Raw genomic sequence first — 25,464 nt, 5'->3', positions numbered from 1 at the left:
AATGCTCTTCATCTTGTTTTTCAAAAATCCCCATTGTTTACATTGTCTCAATTAAATAAAATAATACCCTTTTTAGACATAGTTTTCCAAGTAAAGAAAATACTATACAAAACGTATTGAAACCAGGGCCAAGCTGCATAAACCTAGCCTGCATGTTAAGACTGTCTCTTAAGAACTAGTTTGAGCAACTAGCAGTTGCCGAGGGGTAATCGTCTTAATTTTCAAATACAAATAAGACCAACCTACCAAGATTATCCTGTTAACATCAATGTAATAAACGAGTTAGGTTAAAAGTAATCTAAAAGTAGTCTGATTACATCACCTAAAATCTGTAATGTAATGAATGAGTACCAAACACTGACTATGCACTGTATATGCACTAATTGCATTAAATTATACTTTTTTTGTTGTTTACTAACTGAATGAATTTCAATGAATGTACAAAAGCCTCAAAAATACATATACATGTAGTATATAGTTATAATAGAAACCAAAGAAAATAAACTCAAAGAAAGTATATTTAATAATGCAGATGTAACTATAACAAACATGTAACTTCAAAATACAGTAAATGTGGTTAAATACAAACCGTGCATCAAGTAAACACCCATGCATGAGAAAACATCCCAGCATGCTCGCTTTCAGACGGTCACATACAAATTGTACAATTACTCTTGCAAGTCTACGATTGTTTAAGTTGTCAAGTCTCATTGTAACACTTAAAACACACTGATCTCCACTTATTTTGGATTCTACTCAGTATTTCATAAAAATATCCTCCCAATAAAGAGCCAAGATAAAAAAAAAAATAGTAAGAATAAAAAAACCTCCCTTGATTTTTTCAAAATGAGTGCACAGATGGTGGTTTGCCTCTTTACTTTGAGCTCCAATCTATGCGTTATCTTAAGGTTATTTTAAGGCTTTGGTAATGATCAATGGAATGTCATTAAGAAGCATTGTAATTTTATTCTGAAACTAAGAGATTTTTTTGGAGCTAAGGAATGCTTCACTCAGTCAAAACTGATGAGCTCTTCGGGTCTAGCAAGGAATGATCAGGGCTGCGTTTCCCAAAAGCATGGTAAGCTTAAGTACATCATAGACCCCTTCAAACCAATGGAGCTATGATCAACTTAAGCTTACCATGCTTTTGGGAAACGGAGTCCTGCTATAACAAGGAATGCAATACAATAAAACATTCAAGCAGTAACCAACACCTTGTTGAACAGAAGTTCCCCTCCCAACTAATGAACACAGCACACTGGTTAGTCTGTTAGCTTTGTCTTTTGTGTTTAGCACTGCATCTACAAACACCGGGTGACGGGTCAGTTATCCTCTGACGCCCACTAGTGGTGGATCTGAGACACAGCAGAAGTGAACTGATACATAGCAGATTCATAATACTCTATATTACTCTCCTTACTTCTAAAGAGCAGTGATTTTTCTGTATGGTGAATGAGATCAGATGATGGTGCTTTGTCCAGAGGACTCTCCTCCACCCGTCACAGAGGATAGAGACCACAACAGGCCACAACATTTAGAAAACGTCTTGCTATTGAGTTTTGTGTCTGTGCATGAAATGCATGTAAATATTTTTTTACACACCAGGCTTTGCCTCCAGTCCTTCGGTTTGATCAGTCAGATTCAGTTTGGCACTTCACAGCAGCTGCTAGCATCTCAGCGCTGCCGAAGACAGTATGAGAGTGTGTAAACAGCATCATATCTTACTGTTACACACACTACGAGATCCTGAGCGTCTGAGGAGGCAGAAAACAGGTCTGGAGGTATAAACCATAACACTGTCCGTCCTCAAACACAGAATCCTGGATTTTTCCTTGTGTGCGGAGGATTCCTCCTTAATCCTGGTGGGGCTTTTCTTGACTGACTTTGTACTCGTACTGCAGCAAATAAAAGAACACAAATGAATGCAATAAATAGTGTTTGAAAGGCAACATAACTACACATCTCAATTTTAAGATCTTCCAAAATTGAGATACACACTTGATTACACAGTTATTCTTGGTCACCAGTCTAGACAAGGCCCTTATCCATCAGTTTGGCTCTGAGGCCAGCTCTGGGAAGATTTCTAGTTGTTTCAAACATCTTCCATTAATGATAATGGAGACTACATGCTTCAGTAAACTTTCAATGCAGCCGAATTTGTTTCTGAACTCTTCCACAGATGTGTGGCTTGATGCAAACCTGTTTCTGAGATATACAGGCAGTTCTTTTGACCCCAGAGCTAGGTTTTTGTTCTAATATGCATTTTCATCTTTTAGAGCTTTTATTAAGATGTGTTTGCTCTTCCAAATCATACCCATTCAATTGAATTTGCCACAGGTTAAAAATCACATGAAGTGAAGTTACATCTACAAGCAATACATTTCAACTATCCCAGATAAGGGTTAAATACTTACTCAATGGAATAATTAAAAAAAATAATAATTTAGTACTGGGCAACGATTGCATTTTTTAATCGCATTATTGTCTGCGATTAATCACAATTAATTGCATTGTTATGCACAAAACTAATAATGCATAAAAAAAGTAGTTTATAGTGCACTTTTTTTCATTTAAAAGTAGGCCTACTGCTATATGAACAAAAGTGTAATAACATTTGATTTGCAAACACTTTAAACAAATAAGGTGCTTTTTACAGCAGTGTTCCTTTTACGGAGTAGGAGTTAAAATATTTATTAGCCGCATTTCCTCTGTCGGGCCAGTGCGAGCCAGGGCTTAAACCGGGCCGGGTGGGGCTAATATGGCTAATAAAAAATAATATTAAATATATACATACATACATACATAAATGTCTTTACTGTCACTTTTAACGAAACCTTGCTGAATAGATATATTAATTTCTTTCAAAAACTGTTAAATCAGTTCACAGTCCACTGAGGTTTGGAGCTTATTTGTGTGATTATGTTTGAGTAACTAGTTTACCAGAGCTAGCTGTCGTCCAATATTCCCCACGGTTATGACCCCGGCGAAGAAGATACATGGCAGCCAGGACCGAATGTACAGGAAGTCAGGGGAGGTATATCTGCACACATTTACACGTGGACAGTGAAGTACCAAACAAAACAGGCTGTTAATGATGCAAGTGTGAGCAGTAGATCTAATAGCTATCGACATTGGGGTGAACGGGCCTTAAAACTACTTTTGTCATTTGGTGATGCTTCCAACTGACCATATTGTGCAGACTTGTGACAGAGTGTGTTGAGACTCACTGAAAGACTCCGTTGTAAACCAGCAGCTGGGTGGCAAGGGTAGCAAGTAGTGCAATGATGACCCCCAGCCCAAAACCACTGCGTGAACGATCGAACGTCCACCACAGGCCGACAGACAGGGCGCCCAGCGTCAACGACAGCTGCACATTATTCGCAAAGTCCACCTTCTGATGGTACCAGTGTTAAAGATAACCAGTCGGAGAAGAGAAATCTATATTTTGTACAGTAGTGTACTGCAGGGATGATGTATTATTGTAGGCCAAAACCCAGAAACAAACATTCAAGCAATTCTGGTTCCAGTCTCCTGAATTCAATGGGTTTTTGAACAAGTGTTTGTTTGAAAGCCTGAAGTAAGGTCTGTTGTTCATGTTCACAGAAAACAGAAAACACACCAGGAATTCCTAATTGTGTGTGTGTGTGTGTGTTTTTAACATTTACGTTTTGCAAAAGGTGGTTGCTAACAAGTTGCTAAATGTGACTAGAGTCAAACTGAACAGATAAACTACTCACTGGTCCAGTGTCACAACCTCATTGTTTATCATTGCCCTCTTGCAAACTACTCGAACTTATGGAAGCACATTTCTGCCACTGAAGAAAAAATTAAAATGGTAATTGTGACTTTTTTTTATCTCACAAGACTTCTGAATTGAGTGATATAAACTCGCATTTGGGGAGAAATAAAGTCAGAACTGCGAGATATAAACTTGCAATTCTGCCTTTAGAACTCAAAATTGTGAGTTTGTATCACAGTTCTGAGAAAAAAAAATTCAGGATTGCGAGAAAAAAAAAGTCAGAATTGCAAGTTTATATCACACAATTATGACTTTTTAACTTGCAAATGTGAGTTTGTGTCAGAATTGTGAGATAAAAAGTCACAATAACCTTTTTATATTTTTTATTGAGTAGCGGAAACGGGTCTTCATACTAACTGACACTTTCAAAGGCTTTTCTTAAAGACTGAAAGAAGTGCCAGACGCTTACTGGTGGTGACATGAGATTGTGAGACACTGGACAAGTCATGAAACCGTGGTGTTGTGCGTTTAAAACACTGCATTTATCTTTTTACTTCTGGGGATTGTATTTAGGATTAAAAATGTATAAAAGTTGATTCAATTGGTAAAGATCATAATGATGAACAAAATGTGTGAATGATAAACATTTGTTGGTCAAAGAGTTTCTTTCCTGCACTACTGGTTTTTGTCGAATGAACCAAGGCTAATGATATTTTATGGGTTGACTTACAAAAACAAGTCATCACTTCAGCAACTCTAGAAAACGGCCACATTTATCAGCTCAATGTCATTTCCTGTGCAGAATTTATTTTTTTATTTCTTTTTTTATCTCTGGTTCTGTAAATGCAAAAATATAATGTATGCATAAAAAAAAAAAATGGTAAAAAAAACATTATATTTCCTAAATGCATCTTATCGGTCTTATCAATCACAGGCAAGCATTCAGATCAATACAACCAAGTCTCCTTCCTACATTTTTAAGAAAACATTCATCTTGTTACAGCGTGACTTTAAGATAAACAGAAAGACTAAAACGGTGTTAATCTATTGCAGCTGAACAGCTTGACAGAAATGAATTTGTTAGAAAAGGTCAAGTAGAAGAAGCAATGTGAGGAGAAGGATACAGCACTGGCGTGATTAATGCCCACAAAGACGGCCACACAGCGCATCACATTAGACCACTCTCTCTTGAGCTGATGCGGCTCCCCCAGACGACGATCCATACAGGGATACAGCAAACCGATCAACGCTGAAACAAAGAAGAGTGGCATTTAATCAGGCTTGAGACTGACAACAACACTCACTTGTGTGAGAATCCTCTGCTATGACAGAAGCAGTTCAGACAAGGGTGATAAGAGGTGTGTGTTTGTGTACCTGCGGCTGTTCCACAGCAGGGAGGAACCCACCAGGCGGATGAGAAAACACTGCTGATGACGTCTGGAGGGAAGAGAGTGACGTTACGCTGCACCTGGAGCAGGTTCAGCACGAGCGCTAGGAACACGCCCACCATGAAGAGCATGGCAGCACGGATCAGCAGGTTCATGGTCCGGTTGGTGATCACGCTGATGTAGGGCCCACGGTGCATCAGAGCTCCACCGCTCAGCGACGAAACCTCCGCCATGACCGCGGTCACAGAAGGACGTCAGCTACATCTGCTGCTGTCAGCTGACATCACACACCTGCAAGGAGAAGGTAATGATAACGGTGAAGTCTCAAACCCAGATAATATTAATTATATAGACAAAAATGATAAATAATTATATAATCATATATAATTATTAATCTTCTTCTTCTTGAACTTTTCTAACAAAGTCATTTCTGTCGAGCTGTTCAGTGTAATAGATTAACACTGTTTTAGTGTTTCTGTTTTTCTTAAAGTCACGCTGTAACAAGATTAATGTTTTCTTAAACAAAATGTAGGAGGGATTTTTTTTAAACGCATACTTTTTTTGGATCAAGTTTTTGGTTGTCAGCATTTATAGAACCAGAGATAAACATATACATTTTTTGCACTGGAAATGACATTGAGCTGATAATAAATAGTCAAGAAACTGTGAATATAATTCTTTGGACTTTGTGTGCATTTGACGTATAATTTATTCTAGAATTTATAGCACATTTCATTTCAATTAATGATAATTCTATATTTTTCAAAACATTTAAAAAGAAAAATCCTATTTTATACATTAAGGGAAAAAACGTTATAATCTTGTACAAATATTTTGTGCACCTTATGTTTCAGTTTACTCAACTTTGCAGTTTTTGTCATGTCGGTTTTGAAGTGAGTGGGTCTTGAGTTCAAAATTATTAATAAAAAAATAAAATTTTAAGGCAGCATTATCTATATTAAATTGTTTCTACTTCTACATACCTCTTTTTTATTACAATTAGGAAAATATTTAATTTCAACTGTGTTATCTGATAAAACAACCCCCTGCAACTAAAAATGGTTCATCAAAAGACTTTCTTTATATTTGATAACTATTATTTTTTTTTTTTTTTGCAATATAAATCTCACCCCTTTTATAGTTGTTTTGTGGCCCTGCGTCAAATGTTACACTTATGAAATACACAAACTGAACAATAGTCATTTGACTGAAATAGCACTTTGTTTTTGTTTGTGTGAACTGTAACCCTCAATTAAAAGATGTGTTGTATTTAATCTATAATTCGAGTACTGTAAATGAACTTTTTGATAAAACATGTTCGCTGGAAGAGGACACTGATCAAAGGCCACATCAGCACTCACCTCGTTTACAGTGTAAACAGACTCTCAAAACAGTTTACTTGTGACCCAGAGAGGACAAAATATCGTAACTTATCCTAACTTATTAAGTCCACTGTAAAAGAGGTCTAATAAAATGTCACAAATTACTAACCGTTTTAAGCGTTTCTCTGGCTCTGAACAGAGATGTTAAAGTCCGAAGCGAAGGGAAAAGAGCTCTCTGTGTGGATAATGCTGTACTTCCGCCTCTACATCAGCAGCCAATCAGAGGCGGCGCTGGTGACGTAATAAAGAACGTGGTTTGGAAATGTTTGGATCATTCTGAATAAGTTTATGTTGCTAATCAAAAATATATTTGATTCAGTATTTCTAATAAAAGTGAACACACTGTCAGTGTTCACGGCACTCAACGTCGACGCCTAACCTCTGAAATCACGCGCAATCTCGCGCGAGTTCACGCGCCTCTTCTCACCTCCCATTTCCGCTCTAAATGTTCACGTTCCCGCCATCATCTGCTGCTCGTGGGGCGCGAGCGCAGGTAACATCAAAGCCGGCAAAACTCACACACTGACAGCGCGCAGCATTGAGCGGATACTTTCATCCTTCAGCACTTTCTTCGATGAATTTCCCTCCCGCAGGTAAACGAGATGCGGTTAATGAGTAGAATTTGCACACGTTTTTTCGGAATGGTCAGTTAGCGGAGCCGAGCCTGTCACACGGCCTGGGCTGTTAATGCTAGTTAATTAGCTGCGTGTGGATGGTGTGTGTGTAATTATTTCACAGCGGAGTGTGAGGATCCTGCAGAATAAAGACGCGTTTCTGCGAATTACACGAGAGTTCGTTTGTTTTAAGGCGGGGACGCGAGTGTGTGCGGTCTCTAGGGAAGCTAGTCAAGTCGGTTCATTTAAAGCGCGCGTAATGTTTGTTGTGAACAAACCTGATGTGTTTGTTTACTTTCATCTTTACTCACTGGAACCCATCGAAACATCCGGGACTCTGCTCTGTATGACGAGCTTTTATAAAGGAGAGCATCGGGCATCGTTTTAACGCACCACTTAGTTATCTTTAAAATATCAGAAGTGTGTCATACTTAAGATCAATGTTTTTAAAGCAACAATTTTGTGATTTGACTTAACGATTTAACGTAGTTTTATGTTAAGTGGAGTGTTTGCGAAGATCTGAATGCCAGATCGATATTAACTGTCAGATGTAGATTTTACACCGGTGCTTATTTGTGTTTTGTTAGTTGTCGTTGATGGTTTCAAACGACCAGGACATTATTATAGAGAGATTGTTAAATTACATTTACGCGTTGTGAGTTCACATGCGTGATTTTGACTCTCTGTGGTTTATTATTTTCGTGAGTCTGTTTCATTTCCAACTCGTGGGCTGTGTTTTCTCATTAAAGCCGTTGTTTAATAGTTTCAGCTTTCAGTTGTATTTTAAAGTGTGCATATGCATTGGCTCGTCTCAAGCTGTTTCCCGTCTGACATTGTCTCTCGTCTTTTGTCAGGGCTTTTGTTGCAGACCTCTGTCCGCATCTGTTCGTCTTCAGCTGTGTCCAGAGCCGGGGTTTCTCGCACTCATGTCCGTCGCAGTGCCCAGGATGACCAGCGGGGGCGCTGTCCGCATCCGCATCCGATGTGGCGAGCTGGGGACCACCAAATGGAAAGAGGGGGTCTTTGAAATCCACGAGAGAGACAACAAAATAAACCTGCTAGTCAAGTTCAACAGTGGCGGTACTCCGAGGATGTTTCAGGTACTGATCTGTCTTTGACATATGATAATTGTAAATACAAATTATGCTGTTTGAGTATCACATTTAATGCATGCAGACTTTTCTGTTCCATAAAGTATGATATAGTGAGAATGTGAAGCTTCAAAAGAGAAACAAATAAATGCAATTTGGTGCAGTTGCTGATATTTATATGGCCAAACAACAAAATTCTGATCGATCATGTAAATCCAATAAAATCTTTAAAACAGTATAGCAGATTACTTGCATTAAATGCTTATACATTTCCCTTGTCAGTCTGTATGTCATATTAAAGTCTGTATGATGAACAAGTAATGATGGCTCATATTTAATCCTCACATTTGAACACTATTCTTAAAAAAAAAAAAAAAAAAAAAAAAGGATAATCAGGTAAATCTAATTTTGAGTTCGAGCAAATGTTCATTTTGAAATATTACCTACAGTATAAAACACATTTTACCTTCATAATTAAAGATGAATCAGGTGACTATTTTCACAAATATAGTAAAAGGCTTTTTATTTGTTGAAGTATAACCTATTAATCAGATGACTGAAGGCATGTTGTAGATTGTGTGCATACATTTGAATTTTTCAGCAAAGCTTGATCATGTTGTTAATTTAAACCCATAGAAATGTGTATGAAATATGATGGATGTTTATAGGGTTAAGAAACAGAGACACAGATTGTAATTTTAAAACATGGACATCAGATGTGTTTGGTTGAATGCTATTTAGACTTGTTTATTTTGTTGCAGCTGAATCACAATGTAAAGCAGGTTTCATGGTATCAAACGCGTGGCCCCAACCGTATGACTTTGACTCTGAAAGACTCCAGTGTTGTAATGATGGACAAACTGTCCTTGTTGGTTGCTAAAAAAATGAAGGACTACCTTGAAATGGTGAGGCTTGGAAAACCAGCAGGTATGTTTCGTTTGACTTGTGTTTGTAGTTTTCATCTCCCTGTCCATTCTTTTTTAAGTCGTGTTAAGTTTTGTTTTTCTTTAGTTTTAAAGACAAACCAGGGGAGTGCTAGTTTTGGCTTAGTTCTTGGGAATCGCACCGCACAGATTGACTCTGGCCTCTCTCCATCAGAAAAACAGGTAGCACAGCATCACAAGCACTGAAATACTTATGGGTTCTTTTCTAAATAATATATGATTGAGCTGCCGTTTCTTTCAGAGCACTCCAAGACGTCCAAGTCTGGACAGCAGAGAGGACAGCACACCCCGAAAGCCTCTCGGGAGTCCCAGCCGGGCAACGTCCACACCTGGCCGCAATGGGCTCTCTGACAACAGGTGTGCACATGTAGATTTGGGCTCAGTGTCTCTAGAAAGCGTGTGCACTTTTTGCTCAGTTATGTTGTTTGTTTGCATGTTATCTTAGGTTTAATTAAATTAATGACTGGTATTTAATAAAGATGGCCCTGAACACAACTAAAGTTTTTGTCCTGTAGGAGTGAGAAGAGGAAGAGGCTGATGAACTCTGATGGAGATATGACCGAGGACTACCCCAAAGAGAACGACTCTTCCAGGTAAACAAGACTTCATGCTGCTGTTCAAAAGTTTGGGGTCAGTGGGATTTTCCCCATTCTGAAAGAAATGAAGTCCTGTTTAGAAAGAGTACATTAAACTAATAAACAGATACAGTAAATTAATTGTTAATAAATTCTGTATTCATAAAAGACTCTTGAACACATTTAAATATTTTCACAGAAATATTAGGCAAAATATTTGATGCAGTTTTTGCAGCCTTCGCAAACATTTAAAATCCTACCAATCCCAAAGTTTTTAATTGAGTGTACTAAAATGCAAAGAAACTTTCTCTAATATTGCCTGTTTTTAGCAACAATAAGGCCATCACAGACTCGTCCAGAAAGTTTCTGCTCAGCTGCAAAGAGAAACTCAAGCAGTCGGAGGAGAACAGAGCAAATGGTTAGTGTCTATTCACATTTCATCTACTGTAGTGGCTTCCCTTTTCTTTATGACACATGCTTATTACTTTATTTGCTCAGCTCCACACACGCCTGCCCCTCTCCAGCCAACGTCCTTCTATGGGAGCAGAACAGGAACTAAAGATTACTCCCAGATTCATTCAGTTTTGGACAGGTAAAGAGCCTCTGACATGGTGTGGTTACTCGTTGTCATAAGGTGGTGCTTTCTAAACCTGTGTTTCTTGCAATGCTCTGTGGCGGTGCTGCTGCTGCTGAATGTACAACTTCACAGCAATAATGTAATCTGAATGTGATAAACAAATGACTCTGTAATGGTAAATAATGCTGGCACAACTATAGCATTGTCTTCAGTTTCTGCACAGACATACAGTGTGACTAGTGTAGTCCAGTTCACAAACAAATTACTTCTTATGAGGTAATTATTTTACCAAATATCATAAACAAGTATAATAATTTTTTGAATCCTGTGCTGAATTCATCAGATTTAGCGGTTACTAAATCACATGTATGTTTTGATATTTTTTTGCTTGACAGGTCCAGCAGTACAGGCCAGTGTCCCTCTGCTAAAAGAAGTCTAATGTTACCCAATCACTCAACTCCCTTTAAAAAGGTGCGCCCAGTTTTGGACTACGGTGGCTGGAACAAACCAAGACCATCCGCGCTGGCTCAGCCGCAGCCTCCACTACAAGGGTGAGTGTAGCTCGCTGATATATATATATACTTTTTTCTTCTTCTATTTTTATATGATACCAATTTCAAATGGTGGTTATCAAATGAATGCATAAAACATAAGTTTCATTTATTTTACAATGCATTAAATCAAAATTATGATTTTTGCAACTATTAGTTATTTAAAATGTATGTATTTTTATATATAGTTTAAATAAGTTGTACAGTACATTCAGTATTATTTTGCCATATTGAATGACACTATTGTTGTCCTTTGCTGATCACATGCCTCTTACTTGATTCTCCATTAGATTCTCCAATCTTGGGAACACCTGTTACATGAACGCCATACTCCAGTCACTTTTCAGCCTGCCCTCATTTTCAAATGACCTGTTAAAGCAGGGCATACCGTGGAAGAGGGTCCCCATCAATGCCCTTCTGAGGTATGGTCATGCGGTTGTATTCTTTCCCTCAAAACTAGGTACTTTTTGAACTATTCTAAACATTCATTAGAAATTTGAAACGTCATAATTATCCAGTCACAAGCCTGTTGATGTTTTGTTGTTGTTTCCATGTGAAGGCGTTTTGCTCATCTGCTGGCTAAGAAAGACATTTCCCCTCCAGAAGTGAAGAAGGATCTTTTGCGACGTGTGAAGAACGCTATTTCTTCAACAGCTGAGCGATTCTCTGGTTACATGCAGAATGTAAGACATGTGACATTTTTATTTCTGATTTAAAGCCCGTTGACACCAGTGTGTTTTTTTTTTTTTTTTTTTTTTTTTTTTGAATAAATGTAATTGTTTTATGCCTTCATCTGATTACCAGAAAAATTAAGAACATTTTATATGGCCCAATTATTCTTTTAAAAAGGACCCTATACTATATATATATATATATATATATATATATATATATATATATATATATATTATAAATTCACAATTTGTAGACCCTTTACTGTTCTTTTTTTCTAGAAATATAAAGAGCATTTGTATTAAAACTATTTTCAATTAATGGATTAAAAAAAAGTAGAATTTAATAGAGAGCTTGTGAATTGCAATCGAATCAGACACCTGAATCAATACCCAGCCCTAATAGTAAACAGTAGTTTAATAGTTTATTCTCTGTTGGTATGGATGCTAATATAGTTATAATTGTCTTTACCGTTGTTGTTCTTGGTGTGAATAAGCCTTCTTGACACATTGTTCACATGATGCTAGTGCCAATCAGCTGTTTGTGCCCAGGATGCCCATGAGTTCCTGAGCCAGTGTCTGGACCAGCTGAAGGAGGATGTGGAGAAGATCAACAAAAGCTGGAAGAACGAGCCCTCGGCCGGAGAGGAGCCTCCGAGCCCTCGGTTAGCAGAGGAGGTGGACACCTCACGCATTTACACCTGCCCCGTTACAGTCAACATGGAGTTTGAAGTGCAGCACACCATAACATGTAAAAGGTGAATAAAAGATGCCATGTAGATATCATCATAGTCACATGCTGCCTGACGTACTGACCCAGTCCTCTCTCGCTCTGGTGAACAGCTGTGGAGAGGTGGTGACGAAACGAGAGCAGTTCAATGACCTGTCCATCGACCTGCCCCGCAGGAGAAAAACACTCCCTCTGAGATCCATACAGGACTCGCTAGATCTCTTCTTCAGGGTACGACACCATCACTCCAGCTGTAGCAATGGGAATGATCCTGTTCACACCTAAATACATGTTCAGTGCTAAACATTTGAGTTTGATACATGGCTGTTAATGCATTTGTTGAACATGAATATTTGCATGTAGTCAATAACAAATACAAAAATCTGAATGACTGTTTGAAAACATGTAGACACTGTTTGACCCGTTTTTGAAAAAACGAAAAGTAGTGAAGCAATCTACTGTCAGTTTTGTTTTTGTTCAACCTGTATGGCATCTATTCATTCAAATATTTTTTACACCTTGATCTGAACAGACAAACCCCATACTAAAAAGATTTTTGTGCTGAACATTTGTGAGCAAACCCTTTTTTGTCACTATTGAGTTTTTCTTTTTGCTAAATCCTTGTGACTCTTAATCAGTGATAATACTCATTACCAAAATGTTTTACTGTATGGTACTCCACTTTTCATTCCCTGTTGGCTTTGTGTTTCTAGATGGAGGAGATTGAGTATTCCTGTGAAAAATGCAGTGGAAAAGCAGCAACCGTCTCTCACAAATTTAGCAGGCTTCCCAGGTTGGGATGAACAGACACACTTCAGGTTGTTGTTTGGACTCATTTGTGGTCAATTCAAAACCTTTAAATGACTCGATCTCTCGCTGTCTCTCTGCAGAGTGCTGATTCTTCACCTCAAACGCTACAGCTACAACAGTCAGCTGTCTTTAAACAGCAAGCTGGGCCAACAAGTGCTGATCCCCAAATATCTGACGCTGCTCTCACACTGCACAGACGCCACACGCCCCCCTCTGAGCCTCGGCTGGAGCGCACAGACCGCCGTGTAAGACTCACTCTTGCACTGTCACTTAGTGTAGCACCCTTCATACTCACTAATGGCTGATTTTATTTCAGCTCCAGGACGCTGAAGATATCCCAGTCGGTCAACTCTTCAACACTACGGTGAGAGCAGCCCTCTGATGTGCATGCTGGGAGTATTTAGTGTTGATGCATACTGATGTGTTTTAAACTGATGGTTTATAGGAAAGCTTCTCAAAAGCCGGAGAGCTCTGGCAGCATGTTGTGTGACTCGGATAGTGAGGAGGAGCTCGTCAGAAAAGTGGGTCGCAAACATTCAGAAGATGACCGGACTGAAGAGGTGAGAACAGCTTTGTATTCTTCATGGATTGTTTGAATCTGTCCACGTGGCATTTGTGGATCAAAATGGTTATTTTGGTTACAGCACGCTACAGTCTACAAAGGTGTCATGTCACAATCAGGGTTACTATCTTAAACACACTAAAACCATTTTTGTTATTTGAAATAAAATATATTAGATAATACCTGAACTTGTGTCATTTCTAATTTAAGCTGATGCACTTAAATGAAAGCACTGAAAATAAAATGAATTACATTTAAAGGGTAATATTTAATCTAACCCTTATTATTATCTAACCCTAACCCATTAAAAAGTAGACAATAACTGACCTAAAACCTAAACTGAAAATGAATTTGAAATTAAAAAATATATAATAGCTTATATAATAGTACAATTACATTGGCAGTTGTAAAGAGTGTAGATTGTGTAAGGTGTTGAACTGACATCCTAGAATTTCAAACATTCAACAAATTATAGGTCTCTGTTTTAAATGGCAGGATTTTAACAAATATTTGCACTCGTTCAAAAGTTTGGGGTTGATTTGATTCAGAAAAGTCTCCTCTGCTCACCAAGACTGCGTTTGTTTAATGGAAAACGGACAGAAACTGAACAATTTTGAGATTATCACAATTTACAAAAAATATATATATTAAAAACTAATGCTGTATATTCTGCATCAATACATCAGTCTTCAGTGTCACATGATCCTTCAGAAATCATTCTAGGATGCTGATTTAGTGCTCAAACTTGTTAAATGGTTGTGCAACTTAGTATTTTTTTTAGGATTCTTTGAATAGAAATGATCTTTCTTAAAAGTGGGTTAAAGGAAACGTATGTGACCAGTTTGCACCTGACATCTAACCTCCCTTTTGTTCTCAGGTGCAGCACAATGCACAGGTGGAGCACTCTGAGTTGAATGCAGTCAACGATGATGAGATGCTAGCAGCTGTGCTAGAGTCGAGTCCTCGCAACACTAGTTTGTCCGGATGCCCTGATGACGTGCCGACCAGCAGCCCAGACACAGGGTTTGGAGATGCAGACGGCCAGGACCTGACTCCTCATTTGGAGCTTCTGGATGCAGAGAAACAGCCTGCAGGTGACGAGTGTTAACTAGATGTCATGTTTATATTCCCAGCTAGAGATCTCACTTTCTGATTTCAAGCTGATCCATTTTGTTATCAGAGGCACATGCAATAACGTCAAGTTAGCCACACAGTCTCGCTGTCTACTCTCCCACGACACACACGTCTCATTCGCTCCAGTTAAATAGTGCTTGTATTGCACATTATTATTATTATTATTATAATTAGTCTTTCCCGCAGGTTTTGTGCTTGCACCAAAGGCGTGAGAACCATCACTGATCTATTAGCAGAGTGCACAAGCCGCATCTCAAACAGCTTGTGAGCCACAAATAGTGGCTAACTGTGCTAAAATGTTCAAATAGATACAACATTTTCAAAATACCCATCTTGTGCCCAGTTTTGAAACGTTAAATAGTTGAGAAAGAGAACATGTGTTGTGTAACAGTATATTGGGTCCGTAGATTAACTCTTAAAGGGACCGCTGCCCAATATTCCTGCTGATGTCTGTCATGTTAATAAAAGAACAAAAGACAAAGAAAACCTCTTTCTGCTCCTGACTGAAAATGTTTTTTAACTTTAAGGGTAAGCATTAATTTGTATTACATTTTTACAATGAAGACTAATTTGATCATTTAATTTAATTTCTGTAGTATTTCTTACCTGAATAAAACCAAGTTTCATGGCTCTCTTTTTTCTATTGCATTTATTTGTACTGTTGTTTGCAATTATTATTTTCTTTTTTTGTTCTTATTTTATTATGGTCACTCTACTTTTTTTTTTTTTTCTTTATGAAAATAAACTTCGCATTGAAGAAAAGTAGATTTTTGTTTATATATGCTGTCAATATTATACAATATCATATAATAAAAAATAGGAACCGGCAAAAATCGGTATCGACAGATCACACTTAGAAACAAATCCGAAGTTTGAATCGGTGAAGAACATTGCAATAGGTGCATCTCTGTTCCCGGCCCACAAGGTCTAGAGTTGTGTTTGGTTTGTGTCTAGACGCCCTGGAGTCTCTAGATCTGACCATGGATGAGAACAAGGAGAACCAGACGCCTGAAGGAGTGCAGGGAGAGCTGGACTGGGTGCAGCAGTACAGTTTAGATCAGGAGCGAGAGGAACAGGAGCTGCAGCAGGCCCTCGCACAGAGCCTGCAGGAACATGTGAGGAACCCAGCTCTAAATTCTGCATTCTATGAATTTATTAAGATTGTAATCATAAGAATACTTGTATTGTGGAAATTGATTTTAACAGCTCTTAATCTTTTTTTTTTTTTTTTTATAATTGGTTTAAATTCTCCCTCAATTTGCATTTGTGCGTTTATTTGCTGATAAACTGAAACACAGACAAACAAAGAGATCATTATGCATCACATAATTTGGCAAATAATTATAATTGAACTTATTACAGCTAAAAAAAAATCCTGGGGGGATGGGGGTCAATCTCACTGAAACACAGTAACATATACAGGTCATATTTCACCACACAATCAAAGCAACATAATTGTTTGTTTTGAATCTAAAACATTAAGGACCGTTTTAAAATGGTGATAAATCTAAAATAGAGGAGATATCTGAAGTAATACAAACAACAACAAAAAAAAAAGACTTAAGTTTTACTGTGCCAAAAGCTTTTCCAGTGTTGTTGATCCTTGACGTCAGCACAGTTTAACTGATGATGATAATGACTGTTGTTCAGTGAATATTATCTGTTAATTGCACAGGAGGCGAGAGAGATGAGGGAAGATGACGATCTGAAGAGGGCCACTGAGCTCAGCCTGCAAGGTCAGTATGACAGACACAGAACATTGTGTTGTGTTCTGTCTCACATTATCTTTATTAATGTGAATGTTTGTGTGTGCTGTAGAGTTTAATAACTCTCTGCCGGAGCTGCTGTGCTCCGATGACGACTCTGGGAACGAGGATGGTCTGGATATGGAGTACAGTGAGGCTGAAACTGAAGAGCTCAAGAAGAACGCAGAGGTGAGTCGGAGACCCTCGGTGCGCTTTAAGAGAGTGGCATTGGTTTTACTGATGGTGTAATGAATTGTTCCCCAGACTGGAGAGCTCCCGAACTCCTTCAGACTCATCAGTGTGGTCAGTCACATCGGCAGCAGCTCGTCATCAGGTACTGACGCCTTTTTAGCTTCATGTTGATTTCCATTGTGGACCAAGTGCAGTAAGTTTCATCAGGTGCTCTTCGTCTCTTTCCTCCTATAGGGCATTACATTAGTGATGTTTATGACATGAGGAAACAGTCCTGGCTCACATACAATGATCTGGACGTCTCCCGCACACAGGAGTCCACAGTTCAGAGAGACCGTGACCGGAGCGGATACATCTTTTTCTACATGCACAAGTAAGTAGAAATACAAGAAGTCCATGTGAATGAGACTCCCTGGTATTGTTGTGATCTGACGAGACGTCTGTGTGTTCAGAGATGTGTTTGAGGAGCTGTCTGAGCTGGAGAAGGCAGGAGGGAACAGTGATGCCGGTCGCACCGTGCTGCAGCCGCTATAAACGCTCTTAACATCCCATAGGGGTGTATCCTCCTGCTGATGAACAGCTGAACTGAGCCAGGGGTAAACGTGACACCCTTCATCAGTACTACTGAAGACCGTCCACACACACGCACGCATCTACTTTGGGCACTTTTTCTATCTCTCTTTCACTTTTCCCATTGCTCCCTGTGAAATACTGTTGCCGTTTCAGATGTAGACTTGCAGCTAGATGGGTAAATGTTCTAGAAACTCGTAGGTACAAATGTTTATGGGGAAACGCAAAGAAAATAAATATAGAAAACATTTTGAGTTGAAGTTGCTCTTTATAAAATTTTTTTTGTCGCCTTTTTCTTTTAAAATATTTTGTTTTGCCTTAATGAAAAAACCCTCTGGTAAACTTGTGCATTAAGAAATATTGAGAACTTGTCCTCTATACATTTTAATTTATTTTTCCCCAAATTTTAGATTGCCTTTTCCACCTATTGCATATAAAATGTATCCTTGTATATGTTTGGGTGGAATATGGGGTGTCCGTCTCGTTTGATATGCAGCTGAAAATGTGGTGCAATATTTGCTTGGCCATTTGGCTTTTATATGACCTATAGCGATGAAGAGAGACTTGGGATAATACTGATTTATATTCAGGTCTTTACTGATGACTGTTGGTTGTTTTATTCTTCTTTTATAAACGTAAATCTAACAAGCTCGGTGGAATTGATGTAGCTTGTCTTTTTTAAAGATCTCCCTTCAAGATTCTTTATGCCTCTCCACACCTACAGACCTAATAAAACAATAGTTTTCCTTCTCTCTAGAGCTTTACAGTTTGAAGTCGCACAGCCATTGTGAAAGACACATGAAAAATGTTCACACACCTTTACTGAATATAGGAAGCATCCGATGAGAGTGCTTCACACGTCAGATTATTTATTTTAGATCTTGTTCACTATCTGATTTGTACTGTACTGTCGTTCTCATTTTCATGTCTTTGGCAACCACTTTATTCATGTTTTGTTCTGATCATCTGAGGAGGTTCATGTATGTATGGTGTTCTCTGAAACAGTGGTATAAGCTCTACTTAATTGCTTAGTATTCAGTCTTTGACTTCCTTAAATATTTTTAATAAAATTTATTTAGGAAAAAAAATCAACCGTGTTTCATTGGTTTTGATTCCAGATTCAGAACTACTTGGTAGTGAATGTTTTCCTCCTTTATTTCAGGAGCGTCACATGTCCTATGTGCATCTCTTAGTGAGTGGCTCGAGGTGGCTGCCTGTTAGCCTGTTGAACTCGCTGAGAATGTAACTTTCTTTCTGCTGCATCTGTCAAAAAAGAAAACCATTAATAGGCAAGGAGAATGGGGGAAGAAAAACATTTGACTCAAAAGTCCAGCTAGTACACAATGCTTTTTTTTTTTTGACACAAAGTAGTGACTTTAAAACCTTAGGTTTGGATATTTTTGCTAATTTTGGACATCTTACTAAAATGCAATTAGATTTGCTTTTTAATAGTTTTTGGGTAAATAGTGCACACAATAAAAAAAAATAGGCAATTGTCAACTAATGGAGGTAGAAGGCAAATTTTCATGAATGTATATTTCCATAGTATTTCATATGTAATCATAAATCATAGTCACTTAAAATCTCAAAACTAATACTGTGAAAACCATTTTGAAATCAGACATTTAGTTTAAATGGAGTGATACTTTAAAATCTTTAAGTGGTCTCCTTAAGGATTGGCAAGTGATCTTACAATCTATTATGGGATTTTACAAACAAAATATATTTATTTTGACAAAATAAATATTTCAAAGGTGAGTCTCAAGATTACATATTTGGTGGTGTTTTGTGATATAAAACCATTTGTGTAGTTTGGGGGCCACACAGTGGCTATTGTTGCTATAATGTCTAAGGCATCGGCATGACTGATATGCAAATATTTATTAATACACTGAAATCCAACATGGCTATTTTAATAAATCCACCACCCAGTGTAAAGGGAATACTACTGAATATAAAGTTGAGAATCACTACTTGATAGTTTTCTCTTTTGGTTTTGTTCCTACAAGCAGCTTGTATATTTCTATAAACCATCAAAGACCAGCTTCAGCCACTCCTCTCCTGAAACCTGTCCCACCTCAATCCACTCCTCTTCGGTTTCATGTCTGTATCCCAGTAAGTGACAGATCCCATGAGCAGTCACCACCTGCGAAACGCCACAGAAAACCATGTTAACAAACCTTCATAACATCCTGCCAGGCTGCAGATATAAATGTGCTCAGACTACACATATCTCTTACTGTAAGTGCTTCATGAAGATCCTGGGAAGTTTCTTTACACCGGTGCTTTACATACTCTACACCCAAGAAGATGTCGCCTAAGTTATACTCATCTCTTTGGAGGGCACATGGGATTTTGCCAGGCCTCAAATCCTTTGGAAATGAAACGCACTTTAGCCATTATGTTCCTTTAGCTGCTCAGAAATGGGTTACTTTCCACTGCTACCAACAACTGACAGGCTTTAGCCACCTGTCATTGGCAAATGTTTATTTACAGGTGCTGGTCATATAGTTAGAATATCATCAAAAAGTTTATTTCACTAATTCCATTCAAAAAGTGAAACTTGTATATTATATTCATTCATTACACACATATATTTCAAATGCTTCAGTTTCTCAGAAAATTAGAATATTGTGAAAAGGTTCAATATTGAAGACACCCGGTGCCACAGTCTAATCAGCTCAAAACACCTGCAAAAGGTCTTTAAATGGTCTCTCAGTCTAGTTCTGTAGGCTACACAATCACGGGGAAGACTGCTGACTTGACAGTTGTCCAAAAGATGACCATTGACACCTTACACAAGGAGGACAAGACACTAAAGATCATTGCAAAAAAGGTTGGCTGTTCACAGAGCTCTGTGTCCAAGCACATTAATAGAGAGGCGAAGGGAAGGAAAAGATGTGGTAGAAAAAAGTGTACAAGCGATAGGGATAACCGAACCCTGGAGAGGATTGTGAAACAAAACCCATTCAAAAATGTGGGGGAGATTCACAAAGAGGGGACTGCAGTTGGAGTCAGTGCTTCAAGAACCACTACACACAGACGTATGTAAGACATGGGTTTCAGCTTCACATTCCTTGAGTCAAGCCACTCTTGAGCAACAGACGGCATCAGAAGCGTCTCACCTGGGCTAAAGACAAAAAGGACTGGACCGCTGCAGAGTGGTCCAAAGTTATGTTCTCTGATGAAAGTAAATTTTTGCATTTCCCCTGGAATTTAGGGTCCCAGATTCTGGAGCAAGAGAGGAAAGGCACACAATCCACGTTGCTTGAGGTCCAGTGTAAAGTTTCCACAGTCAGTGATGGTTTGGGGTGCCATGTCATCTGCTGGTGTTGGTCCACTGTGTTTTCTGAGGTCCAAGGTCAACACAGCCGTATACCAGGAAGTTTTAGAGCACTTCATGTTTCCTGCTGCTGACCAACTTTATGGAGATGCAGATTTCATTTTCAAACCGAACTTAGCACCTGCACACAGTGCCAAAGCTTCCAGTACCTGGTTTATGGACCATGGTATGCCTGTTCTTAATTGGCCAGCAAACTCGCCTGACCTTAACCCCATAGACAATCTGTGGGGTATTGTGAAGAGGAAGATGTGATATGCCAGACCCAACACTGTCACAACACCTGAGCAGTGCCACCGACTGATCGACTCAATGCCACGCCGCATTGCTGCAGTAATTCAGGCAAAAGGAGCCACAACTAAGTATTGAACACACACACACACACACACACCCGGAGCAGTGGGCAGCCATTTATACTGCGGCGCCCGGGGAGCAGTTGGGGGTTCGATGCCTTGCTCAAGGGCACCTAAGTCGTGGTATTGAAGGTAGAGAGAGAACTGTACATGCACTCCCCCCACCCACAATTCCGTCCGGCCCTAGACTAGAACTCACAACCCTTCAATTGGGAGTCCAACCCTCTAACCCAGTGGTCTCAAACTCAATTCCTGGAGGGCCACAGCTCTGCAGAGTTTAGCTCCAACCAGCTCTAAATCCCACCTGCTTGGAAGTTTCTAGAAATCCTGAAGACCTTGACTAGCTGGACCAGGTGTGTTTGATTAGTGTTGGAGCAAAACTGTGCAGAGCTGTGGCCCTCCAGGAATTGAGTTTGAGACCAATGCTCTAACCATTAGGCCACGACTTCCCCTGAGTGCTGTACATGCTCATACTTTTCATTTTCATACGTTTTATTTGGCCAAGATTTCTAAAAATCCTTTTTTTGAATTGGTCTTAAGTAATATTTAAATTTTCTGAGATCCTGAATTTGGGATTTTCCTTAGTTGTCAGTTATAATCATCCAAATTTAAAAGAAATAAACATTTGAAATATTAGTCTGTGTGTAATGAATTAATATTATATAAGTTTAACTTTTTGAATGGAATTACTGAAATAAATCAACTTTTTGATTATATTCTAATCATATTACCAGCACCTGTACAAGAACATAGTCCAAAATTAGGCCAAGTACTTCCTCTTGTCGATGAGAAGAAAGTGTACATGAAATCAACCTTGAGAGCGCTTGTACCTCGTAGAAGGGGAACGACAGCACGTCTGTGGGCTGGTTGTTTTTTCTGTAAAGGTTGTTGATGTGTTGAATCCTGCGGTTGTCCACACAGATGATGCCCAGGTCAAACCTCTGGACCCCGAAGATGTGTCTCAGGACCTCCACATCTCTGCGCAGTCTGGCGCGTCTCAGAGGAACCACGCTCTGAAGATTCCGTAGAACTACACCCATAGCGAGAGTACAATTAAATAGAATAAATACAAGTTATAACCTACAAAACCCAACCGGTTTTTTCACAAGGTGAGCGTCTCAAATAGAAGTGTGTAAACGCGTTGCTCACAAAAAGGACCGAAATCTCTATTCATATTAAGATTTCAGTGAACATATAACGATAAATAAATAAAAGTTTTATGTTCCCGAGTTTGCCCTGACCGGTAATTTTGAAACTGAAAGTGCGCATGCGCCAAACTGTTCATTCATACATGTGGACGGGAAGTTGGGGAAAAGTGTCAAAATAAAAGTTCTGTCTTTTATTTGATCAAAATCTGAAAGATTAAATAACATATTGTTTTAATAACCTTTAATTGCATTTTTAGAGCATGTTTACCTGTTTCATATAATTTGGTATTTATTTCGAATGCGCAGTGACGTTAGCTCTCCTCACAGGAAGCCGTATCGTTAACTGAACTTCCGGGATTGATTGCGCGTTCGTGCTGGAGGTCACTTTGCTATAATAGAAAAGGTAATTATGTTGCTATTTAACACATTTACAAAATGTGTACACTGGTTTTCGTCTAATTTAACGTTAGTTTAAGCTGGAGGCAGGATTTATTTGCTACTGATTTGCAGTTGTCATAAACTGCTGGTTCGCTTGTGTTGTTTTTGTGTTTACCATGAAGACTTCACTGTTTACTTTTATTCAGTTATTGTTTAACAGGACTGAACCGCTAATTCATGAAACGAAACCATTGAAGTGCAACTAAACTGACCCGTTGCAATCTCAAAATTTGCATTTAACTGCCCTTAAAGCTTTGGCCTGTACATTAACCAAACGGTTTGTGTTTCTCTCTCTTGAACAGACTCATCCTTCAGCTCTTTAGTAGAAGGATTCAGTTGAGTCAAGATATTTTAACTTGACCCAGTGAAAGAGACACTAGCTACACAATTCTGTGCGTGATGCATGAATAACTGTGAGATTTCTTCAGCAGTAGTCATGGGTGGGGATCACGGACATGGCAAGCTGTCCATGCCGGACTACAAAGTGTGGAAGTGGGAAGGAACGCCGCTGGAAGCCACCCAGCAGAGACTCGCTCGGAGAGGACTCCGGGACCCCTGGGCTCGGTAACATCAGACTCTTTTAGATATTTACTCCTGCGTTGTTTGCCTGGAGCTCTCTGTAGCATGCACATGACATTAGTACTGTATCTGTATCGGCCCTATGTATTGTGATAAGAATTATATAAACAAGTTAAAGGAATAGATCACTCAACAATGACAGTTAGCTGAAAGTCTACTCCTCTTTTGGGCCATCCGTGATGTAGATAAGTTTGTGTTTTCATCAGAACAGATTTGGAAGAATAGCATTCCATCACTTTATCAACAAGGGGTCCGCTGCAGTGAATGGGTGCCGTCAGAATGAGGGTCTCTGAACAGCTGATGAATCAGAAACATTCCAAGCAATAATCCACTTGACTCCAATGTTTGGAGTTGAAAAGCTCCACGTTTATAAGAAACAAATTCATCCATCAGTAAATAATCCGTAATAACACTTTTCTTCAGTGAAGAAGTCTGTCCTTTGTTGTCCTTAACTGGTGTATTTGAGTAGAACAGTTTTTGACTGTTTTCTCTTGTAACTGGTGCTTGATCAGACAAGACCCTTTTTGAATAGAGAAAACAATATTATGGATAAAAGTATTTTAAAAGTATTAGGATGGTTTTTTTTTTGGTTTTTTTCAAACCTGCACCTTTTTCACGTCACATAACATTAACTGATGGACTCGAGTGGTGTGGATTATTGTGATTGTTTTTATCATCCGTTTGGACTCTCATTCTGACGGCACCCGTTCACTGCAAAGGGTCCATTGGTGAGCAAGTGATAAAATGCTACATTTCTCCACATCTGTTCAAATGAAGAAACAAACTCTTCTACATCTTGTATGGCCTGAGAAAATTGGACAAGTTTTAATTTAAATGTACTAAATTGAAAAATTTATTAATACTAAATGTATTAGTCCCCCCCCCCCATTATTATTATTTTTTTATTAAATTTAAAAGTGACTCTCTTATTGTGACTTCCAAGCCATCGTTTCAGTACATTCTGCCAAGTACTTAAAAAAATATAGATAAAAATGTTTCATATGTAAAACATTTCTGTACATTTGGCTTCAGCGGTAGTTTATTTTTCTAAAACATGACATTATGAAAGCTAAAAAATGAAGGACTAAAGGATGACAATTTGTGTTATTGCAGGAATGAGGCGTGGAGATATACGGGCAGCTTTGGTGTCCCAGTTACCTTCCGAAATGTTCTCCTCCGTGGATTTAAGACAGGATTCGCAGCGTTTGCAGTGGCACTGGCAGTGGAGTATGCTTTCTTCCCTCCGAAGAAGTCTGAGCACTAATAGCGTGGCTAAAGCTCAGCTGAACCAGTCGCCGCCGGACTCTGTGTTTGCTGCAGGTGTTCAGCCTGTTGTTGTCTATCCATGAAGACATTAGCCCATGAAAGGCTTCCTAATACCTGTGTTCATTCATCGTTATGATTCCCATGACTAGTATGTAAAATAAATATAACTTAATTGAATTGGGCTGAATATGTTTGTCGTTTGTTCATTAGATATTGCGTCATCAAAGTCAAATGCTATTCTTTATAAAAGTATATATGCCAGTGATATGCATGCAACATTTTCTGAATATGAAAAGGGTTAACATGGTTGCAAATCTAAGATAATGTTCTGACTATGATGTCCTTGATGTCCTCAATAATGTACTGCTGTGTGCTTACTTACACACACACACACGGGACTCTCCATAGGTGTAATGGTTTTTATACTGTACAGACCGTATTTTCTATCGCCCTACCCCTAAACCTAACCCTCACAGGAAACTTTCTGCATTTTTAGATTTTCAAAAAACTTCATTCTGTGTAATTTATTAGCTTGTTTACCCGTGGGGACCTCAATTTAGGTCCCCACCGTGACACGTGTCCCCATGAGTCTGTGTGTATTCAGGTTTAAGAATAGAAAAACAAGTACACACACACACACACACACACACACACACACACATATATATATATATATATATATATATATTAGTATGTATGTATTTTTTGCTTTGTTGTGCACTGAGGTATGAATCAAAAGGATTGTGGCATTGCACACATGCTGGTAATTAGATTGGAAGGTTAATATTTAATTGAATGGGGAAATGTGTGTGTAAAATGCTACATTTTAACAGCTCATTAATCATTTTGGTCATCAATCATTTTAGCTTATTAAACACTTAATCTTAATAGACATAGTTTTCCAGTTTTTCATATCCAGTAAGTTTTTGGTTGCAGTTTTATGTGATGTGAAGTTTAGCGTGTAAATGTCAACAAATATAACGTTTTATTGGAACTAAATGCAAGTGTATTACAGTTGCGTTCAACTGTTGTCAGATATTTTAAAACATTGATGTGCTGCTGTTT

At 38.6% G+C, this 25,464-nt stretch overlaps 4 protein-coding genes across 8 annotated transcripts; 2 read left to right on the top strand and 2 right to left on the bottom strand.

The window, feature by feature from the left end:
* Nucleotides 1–500: 500 nt before the first annotated feature.
* LOC113109069 (insulin-induced gene 2 protein-like) lies at nt 501–6,879 on the bottom strand. Of its 2 annotated transcripts, none has more exons than XM_026272606.1 (6): nt 6,619–6,879; nt 5,114–5,418; nt 4,864–4,988; nt 3,228–3,394; nt 2,941–3,040; nt 501–1,895 (listed from the first exon to the last, which is right to left on the bottom strand). In XM_026272606.1, the coding sequence occupies exons 2-6, from the start codon at nt 5,358–5,360 to the stop codon at nt 1,854–1,856; spliced, it is 681 nt and encodes a 226-aa protein (XP_026128391.1). In that variant the 5' UTR covers nt 5,361–5,418; nt 6,619–6,879; the 3' UTR covers nt 501–1,853. The 2 variants fall into 2 exon arrangements, with proteins under 2 accessions (XP_026128391.1, XP_026128392.1); XM_026272607.1 differs by lacking the exon at nt 6,619–6,879 and adding an exon at nt 6,489–6,615.
* A 79-nt stretch (nt 6,880–6,958) lies between these two features.
* On the top strand, nt 6,959–18,303 carry LOC113109068 (ubiquitin carboxyl-terminal hydrolase 37-like). The gene is made up of 24 exons (XM_026272604.1): nt 6,959–7,102; nt 7,978–8,223; nt 8,976–9,141; nt 9,226–9,320; nt 9,400–9,515; nt 9,674–9,751; nt 10,063–10,151; nt 10,232–10,325; nt 10,706–10,861; nt 11,152–11,283; nt 11,421–11,544; nt 12,085–12,290; nt 12,376–12,493; nt 12,976–13,055; nt 13,153–13,317; nt 13,389–13,436; nt 13,518–13,632; nt 14,512–14,728; nt 15,723–15,883; nt 16,444–16,504; nt 16,587–16,702; nt 16,778–16,847; nt 16,940–17,078; nt 17,158–18,303. The coding sequence occupies exons 2-24, from the start codon at nt 8,050–8,052 to the stop codon at nt 17,237–17,239; spliced, it is 2,802 nt and encodes a 933-aa protein (XP_026128389.1). The 5' UTR covers nt 6,959–7,102; nt 7,978–8,049; the 3' UTR covers nt 17,240–18,303.
* Nucleotides 18,304–18,365: 62 nt separating this feature from the next.
* On the bottom strand, nt 18,366–22,234 carry ybey (ybeY metalloendoribonuclease). Of its 2 annotated transcripts, XM_026272608.1 has the most exons (4): nt 21,799–22,226; nt 19,516–19,647; nt 19,353–19,421; nt 18,366–18,538 (listed from the first exon to the last, which is right to left on the bottom strand). In XM_026272608.1, exons 1-4 carry the CDS (start codon nt 22,006–22,008, stop codon nt 18,452–18,454), a joined length of 498 nt encoding a protein of 165 aa, XP_026128393.1. In that variant the 5' UTR covers nt 22,009–22,226; the 3' UTR covers nt 18,366–18,451. The 2 variants fall into 2 exon arrangements, with proteins under 2 accessions (XP_026128393.1, XP_026128394.1); XM_026272609.1 differs by lacking the exon at nt 19,516–19,647 and having other exon boundaries at nt 21,799–22,234.
* Nucleotides 20,026–24,576, top strand: LOC113109071 (NADH dehydrogenase [ubiquinone] 1 beta subcomplex subunit 3-like). 3 transcript variants are annotated; one of them, XM_026272611.1, is made up of 4 exons: nt 20,026–20,111; nt 22,444–22,519; nt 22,986–23,118; nt 24,247–24,576. In XM_026272611.1, the coding sequence occupies exons 1-4, from the start codon at nt 20,055–20,057 to the stop codon at nt 24,395–24,397; spliced, it is 417 nt and encodes a 138-aa protein (XP_026128396.1). In that variant the 5' UTR covers nt 20,026–20,054; the 3' UTR covers nt 24,398–24,576. The 3 variants fall into 3 exon arrangements, with proteins under 3 accessions (XP_026128396.1, XP_026128395.1, XP_026128397.1); XM_026272610.1 differs by having other exon boundaries at nt 22,983–23,118; XM_026272612.1 differs by lacking the exon at nt 20,026–20,111 and having other exon boundaries at nt 22,428–22,519.
* The last annotated feature ends 888 nt before the right edge of the window (nt 24,577–25,464 follow it).

Source organism: Carassius auratus, chromosome 9 (genome assembly GCF_003368295.1).
Source record: "Carassius auratus strain Wakin chromosome 9, ASM336829v1, whole genome shotgun sequence".
In the NCBI taxonomy this organism is placed as follows: domain Eukaryota; kingdom Metazoa; phylum Chordata; class Actinopteri; order Cypriniformes; family Cyprinidae; genus Carassius; species Carassius auratus.
This window is presented reverse-complemented; position numbering and strand designations above follow the sequence as displayed.